Below are 7,502 nucleotides of genomic sequence, written 5' to 3' on the forward strand. Positions count from 1 at the left end.
GAAGTAATTTATTCTGTGAGTATCCGAAAGTCCATTATTATCTCCTACAAACTATTCCACTTCCACTAGAGACTCCACTGGTGCAGTCTAGGGTGTCAAAGTCCATCAACAATGAATCTGTTTGGTCCAGAAATCCGGCTGGGGAGAATATACAGGTCTTGCATTCTTCAGAGAGAAGTGATGAGGTCCTGTAATTGTCTTCCCCTCCCACTACTGGCATGGCCACTCCTGGCTTTGCAGGGTTCACGAAGTCTGGCTGGTAAGTCCTACCAAGCACTCCTTCAACATTTGAAGATAAGCCAGAGAATTTGAATTGCACCTCCAAGTGAGCAAAAGAATTATTAGAGGGTATTTGGTAGTTATGGATCCTATCATCTTCCTTGGTTACTGGCACCACATGGACTGAAATCTCAGCAATCTCTGGTAGAGTCACTAAGACACTATTCTTTTCAGATGTTCTCTCTACTGTAAGGTCTCCTTCTGGGGATTGCCATGAAGATAGATGGCCATCTGGTATGACAATATCCTTCCCATTGTAAGAGAACTTCAGATGGTCAAATTCCTCATCCCAAGTTGCTGTATGTTTGGCCTCAAGAGAGAAGGTTTGAGTACCAAAGAGGACACCCAATGCTTGGATCCAAGTATAGTCCCTGGTTCTGCCTGCTGGCCTCAGGCCAATGAACCTGGCATTGATTTGGAGGTTGAGATCTGATACCAAGCTGAAATGTTCATTGCTCTTCCCATGGAAGTAGAACACAATGCCATCTCCACCAATGAATCTCGGGTCCAAGCATGCTGCTCCAGGGGCGTTGCAGTTGGGTTTCCGATCTATAATCACAAAATAAAATCTTGTAAGAACTTATAAGTCCACATTAAATATAAGTTTATCATGAAAAATTAATGGTTTGTAGTTCTCACTTTTGCATTCAGCCTGGCAAATGGGGGAATCACAATTAAAATAACAAACTTTGGCTCCGGGATTTGATAGCCTTGTTGAAGGGCATTGTGCTGGGCATCTCATAGTCCTGCGAAAGCATCTACTCCTGGGTGAAAAGCAGGTCGTCGTCACTGGACGATTCTGTGCATCAATCTTCACCAGGGCTGAGATCGAGAGCAACAGAATGATCAAGTAGGAATTGTTGCAAAAGGCGTTCATCTTCTGTTTCAATGGCCTAAGCTCCCAAAAAAGAAGGCCTTAGACCCAACTTCAGAGGCACATTCTTGTGATCTGTTATACTCTCTTTATAGAAATTGACAAGTTGGAATAATTTTGTGTCCTTCCACCATTTTAAGTAATCCTGTTAGAATTTTATTCTAGAATTTAGCTCAATTTTGAAGCAGGAACATGGTCTAGCCCGGACTGTTGGCAGGATTAATTGCTAAAATCTTGGTCAATGCTTTGGGACCCGTAATTATGATCTAAAAATTGGCAGTTGACAATCTCCTATTTTGCTTTAAGATGGCTTCGTTTTTTGTTTAATTGATAGCAAAATGCTTTTGGTCAGGCTAAGCACATTTGGCATGGCGTTAATGCCTTTCTAAAGTTCATTGCTGGGCTTTTCAGCAAGTTAAAAACTTGTATGGGCAAATTTCAAACATGACAAAATAACACAAAAAATGAAAAATCAGTAGGATATATTTCACATATTGACATCAAATGACTATAACTGAGCCTTCCCTACATAGTCCATGCAGAGGAAACCAATAGTTCACCTCTGGAAGGAGGAAACAGAACAATTCAGGCCTGTAACTCCCAGAATTTAAGAGTGACAAATCTGAATCATCCCCGAAGTTCTGTACAAAAGATAAAAGTTCCCTGGGCTCCCTATTCACTGCCCAATTCTCTCAATATCAACAAACGCTATTAACATGACCTGCGGATAAAACAAACACCTACAGGATCTCCCACGTCCTATGCCCAGACTATCAAGACTTGCAAAAAAAAGAAAAAAAGAAAAAAGGGACTCAATCTTAGTCTCTGTACATACAAAACATTGCAAAAATAAGAGCTCCCACACGTAACAAAAGCCACTTTTATCCAGCAAGAGTCCATCCAAACCCAAGACCCCCTTGTTCACCTTTGCATCACCATCAGATACACACAAACCAGAAACATAATCACAAGAAAAGGCAGTCTCACAATTGTCCAGTTCAAACCGCTTAACCATCACAGATTTGAGGTCCATCAAAATCATACACCAAAAGCACATACCAGGCATCGATCCAGCACTTTGATAAGGTCTTGAGTGCGCTGAACCCCTGCTTTTGCGAGTGGATCAGCTAGATGATTATTCTCTCTAAACGTATGCTTGACCTCCCAGTTTATGACATCCTTCTTAAGCCTCTTGACGGTGAGTATCCATTTCCTCAGCCTCCATGGACCTTCAGATGGCAGATTCACCAACTTGACGGTGTTACTTGAATCGATTTCAATAATCAAGGAATGGGTTGAACACCATTTTGAGGCAATGAATAAAATGAAAGCCTATCACCAGAAATCCTTGCACGAACAGGAGCCAGACCGAAAATGGTGGAAGCGTTGACCATCTCTTACAATAAGATGCCTGCCTGTAACCTTGGAGGTAAACTTCAAAAACGAGTGACAATCAACACAAGTTTGAAGGTTCTTTATGATTGTAAGAGTGGTTCCCAGGTCAGTACTGATTAGTCCCCACGCAACAGCCAACCTTTCACTATGAACCTTCAGAGCCTCCTCTTTTTCTTCATTTTCCAAGTCATGAATCACCATATCTATTTCAGCAATATACCCAGCTTCCTTAAGTTTAATATTAAGCTCATCCAACTTTTTGTAGATGTCAGCAGACCGATTATGTGATCTATCTCCAGCAACAAAAACATGTATATAGCCACTGATCTCAATCTGGCTCCAACCGGGTTCTTTAACCAATCCTCTATTCCTCAACATGCTTCTTGTTATAGCTGCTTCCTTCCACTTACCTCCAGATGTATATAAATTAGCCATCAAAACATAATTACTGGTGTTTCCAGGATTTAAATCTAACAACTTCCTGGCTATACATTCTCCAAGATCAACATTGCGATGTTTCCTGCACGCACTGAGCAATGGAGCCCAAGCTTGAGCTTGTACTTGCACGGGAATTTCTTGGATGGTTTTCAGGGCCAAGTCAAAGTGACCAGCTCTACCAAGAAGATCGACCAAGCAAGTATAATGCTCTATGCTAGGTTCTATTCCATAAACCCTTTTCATGTCTTTGAAATACTTCAATCCATCCTCCACCAACCCTGAATGACTGCAAGCCAATAATATGCTTGTGAAAACAACATGATCTAAGCTGAAAGATTCAGTTATTTGCATCTGATGAAATAGGTTCAGAGCCTCATTTCCCATGCCATGAATTGCATAACCATTTATCATGGAACTCCAAACAGCTAAGTCTTTATGTAAAACTTCCACAAATACTTCTTCTGCCTTCTCCACAATCCCACATTTGCAGTACATGTGAATCAATGAGGTCTGGACCTGCCGATTTGAAGCCAATCCATTTATTTTCACATAATGTTCTATCTCCTTCCCCAAACTTGGTGACCCCAAATCAGCACAGGCAGAGAGTATGGTCGCAAAGGTTGCTTCATTTGGTTTGAGCCCGGTTCTTAATAACCTCTTGAATAAATCCAATGCTTCAGCAGGGTAACCAAACTGAGTATACGCTGCAATCATGGATGTCCACAAGAAAATACATTTCTCATCTACCATTTCAAATACTCTTCGAGCAGAGCCAATGTCACCGCATTTTGCATACATGTTAAGAACCAAGTTATCCATCAGATCTTCACCATCATATCCACATTTCAGAACTAACGAATGAATTGATGATGCTAATGGCAAATTCCCTGCTTGTACACAACCTGAAATGATCTTAATGAACAGCACCATATCCTGACTAACACCTTCCAATTTTCTCATTCTACTAAAGAGATTGAATGCTTCCCGAACAGTTCCAACATTTACATAGCCACCAATTATAGTAGTCCATGAAAAGATCGATCTTTCATCCATAGTATCAAAAACAGAACGAGCTCCATCGATAAAACCAAATTTAACATACATATTCAGCAGCGAATTCGCTAAAGAAATCTCACATTGTAGCAATCCGAGTTTAAATATGCAACAGTGCATTGATAAGCCTAGGTGAAGATTGGGGCAAGCAGCCACGACACTAATAAAAGTGGAAGCACTTAGTTCAAAATCAAGAACCCACATTTCTTTCAACAGCTTTATTGCTTCCGTTACGCGGAAGCCACGACAATAAGCAGAAATCATAGTGTTCCAAGAAATAACATTTCTTGAAAGCATTTCGTCGAACACATTGCGAGCAGAGCCTAAACATGAGCATTTAGAGTACATGTCGAGAAGAGATGTTTGTACGAAGATGTCGTGTACGAAGCCAAGTTGCAGCACGTGGGCGTGGAGCTTCGTGCCGTCACGAAGAGAAGTGAGGGATGCGCATGCCTTGAAGAGTAATGGGAAAGTAAAGCTGTTTCCATGAACATTAGAGTTGTGTAACATTGAAGAGTAGATTTTGAGGGTGTCCGCGAAGTGACCATTGTTTATTGAGTTTCTGATCCTTAGGTTGACAAGATAAATATTGACTACGGGAGACGAAACAACTTTGACAGCCATGTTCTGTTCAAATCAATTTGAGCATGGAAGTAAGGCTTTTGTCAGCAAGTTGCCCTCCAAATCAGAGTAGCTGTCTTTACTCAAGGCAAGTTGATTAGCCCTTGTCTCCATATATCCTTTATTCTAAGTAAACTTATAATAACCCTTTGCAACAGTTTCACCGGACAACCAATTTTCAGTCACTGGAAAAACATGGAGGATTCCGGTGGAGGATGTTGTAGATGTTGCTGCAGCTTCATCTTCACTCTTAATAGAACCTACCTTAAACGCTTAATAACCCTTTCCAAGAATGATATACTTGGAACGTGACAGTTTGTGATTTTCCAAACAAAAGTTATGTCATAGGTAACGTTTTTGATGCCAGGGTTTTACCATGGTCACCAAAAAGAAGGCTAAAAGAGCCTGGTCAAGGGATAGTTAGTACGACTGTGGCTTTCCGAATGGTTTCGGAGAATGGCACGGTGGTTTTCAGGGTGGGTTTAGCGAACGGAATTGAAGTTTAAGACCATGTTTTGGTATACAAAGAAACATAAGATTATATGGTACACCAAAAGATTGGAAATCTGTGAAGTTTTTAAGGTTGCTTAAGAAGAAAGAATTTGATGTGAGAGGATTCTTGGTATCTTTGCTTGGCTGCTGACTGTTTAATGTTGTAGTTTACCAGGTCGCCTTAATCAATGTTAACTTTAACATGTTTAAAGCCTGGATGGGAATAATGAATCTGCAGGAAAATTCTTAGTATCTGCTTTCATTTTTAGCTTCCCCATTTCATTCGTTTCTTTAAGAAATGCTGCTGCTGCAGAAATTATTCACTGCTTTGGATGATATAGGCAGGGCAAGACTAGGATTTAGTAATAACTCTTGTTATTAAAGGTCCATAACAAATTCAAAACTCCATGTGAGGAGCATGTCTATGCTTTGTGTCATGAATTACGTTTCAGCACTTGAGTGGACATTTTCATGCAAGTTAATATTCAATTGTATTTGTTTCAATATTAATAATAACAATAAATCATATTAAAAAAACTCGTATCAAAATTAAAAAGGTATATCGAATGTCATATATACAATCACTTAGTCATAAAAAGAAAAAATATTTTATTAATATTAAATTAATTATAAAAGATCTAAGACACGTCATCGTCAGGTTATAGGGACAGTTTTAAATGATTCGTTATAAACATATTTTTACTAGTAAAGCAGCTTAACAATCTGCTAATTGTTCAACCCCTATAAAGAGTTTACGAGGTTTTATAGATATTCTACTAATAATCATTACAACGTTTGAAATGAGACATTCCTTTCCTGAAGGGTCTTTCCCAAAAGACTTAACAAATATTTGTGAAAGTGTTACCACAAGCAATTACATTGTTTAAAAGAGGGACAGTTCCTTATAGGTACAAAAAGGCTCAATCTCTTAGACAATTCTACCTTATTATGGTCTCGTACAAAGTTGACTCATGACCCTTTGAGAGGTTTATTATGACTATTCCAAGAAGGCTATGAGCAAAGTCTATTTTCAAGTTATTGAATCTTGAATTCACGCATGATAAAAAAAAAGTAGCAAATGTTGTCAAATTTCTTGTTTGTTTAGAACAAGATATCTAGATCTGAGATATAAAGTATGTACATGTATCATATAGTCTAAATGTGTTGAATTTATTAATGAAAACATAATTGTCTAAATCTCACTGCAAAACAATAACCAAGCTAAAATCAGTGATGCTGCAATTAAAAAAATACCAAACTCTTTGCTCATATCTACAAGATTATATATGATTGATTCTACCTGTGACAAATGGTTTTTGTTGAAATTTTTAAGATAAGTATTCAATTTAAAATCAATTGATGATAAGTGAAGAGATATTTATTAAATTTAAGCTTTTAAGATACTCTTAACTAATGTGAGATTGAGATTTTTATTTTTATCATTGCTACTTCAATAATCCCCTCACATCTAACAAAAATGGATTTAAGGGATGTATTTCGAAAGAATTCATAAGAAAACCAATCAAATAAGGCAACTTATTCTAATATCACGTTAAATTTTTTAAGACAAATATTCAATTTAAAATTGATTGAAGATAATTGGAGAGACCCTTATTATAAAAGTTTTCGAAATATCCTAATTTAATTGATACGAGATTAAAATTTTTTTTTATCATCATTTTAATAGTTTCACCAATAATAAGGTGAATTCCCATTGTAGTTTTATTAGCAAATACTATGCTCCACCACACTTAAAAAAATTAGTTTATCATGTGAAGGTAACTGTTCCACAACATTTCCATTCTTGGTCATAATGAGGATGGCAATGGTATATTGTACTAATTACATTTGTTCAGTTGTTGGAAGTTACTTTATGAATGATGATTTTAAATAAATATATATATATTTTAAGTTTTAATTTCTATTTCTTTTTGGTGGCAAATTTGGTTGCAATTGACTCTGCAAAGGCTTGACGTGAATATAATATGTTGGGAGTTCAATGGCTTTTCTTTAGCATGGCGAGTTCAATCTTGTTCGATCTATCTACTGTCTTGAACTCGAAATTCAAGAACAGTTCTTGCTTCAATTAAAACATAATTAATGAGAAATTAATACTAACCGACAACCAACAATCAATTGCCTTTCGGAGTCACCGCTCATTCAACCAGATGCTCCGGCTGAGCACCTGGCTCCCATGCAGCCACATAACATAATGACATATAATGAACAAATAGGTATCCTAACACATGCATAAATCAGCAGGTTCAAAGGATGACAACATATATTTATTTGGCAGAAGCTTTAGCTTCTGTTATTCACTGTTCGGATCAACGGATGAGTATTCTACCCC

General features: G+C 37.7%; 1 protein-coding gene and 1 pseudogene across 1 annotated transcript; both read right to left on the reverse strand.

Moving 5' to 3' along the window:
- Positions 1–37: 37 nt before the first annotated feature.
- LOC110419060 (uncharacterized) lies at positions 38–1,193 on the reverse strand. The gene is made up of 2 exons (XM_021431938.1): positions 919–1,193; positions 38–828 (listed from the first exon to the last, which is right to left on the reverse strand). Exons 1-2 carry the CDS (start codon positions 1,154–1,156, stop codon positions 38–40), a joined length of 1,029 nt encoding a protein of 342 aa, XP_021287613.1. The 5' UTR covers positions 1,157–1,193.
- Positions 1,194–1,647: 454 nt separating this feature from the next.
- LOC110419488 (pentatricopeptide repeat-containing protein DOT4, chloroplastic pseudogene) lies at positions 1,648–5,307 on the reverse strand (annotated as a pseudogene).
- Positions 5,308–7,502: the final 2,195 nt, after the last annotated feature.

Source organism: Theobroma umbraticum, unplaced genomic scaffold, assembly GCF_002168275.2.
Source record: "Theobroma umbraticum cultivar Fairchild unplaced genomic scaffold, ASM216827v3 scaffold_67.0, whole genome shotgun sequence".
Lineage (NCBI taxonomy): Eukaryota > Viridiplantae > Streptophyta > Magnoliopsida > Malvales > Malvaceae > Theobroma > Theobroma umbraticum.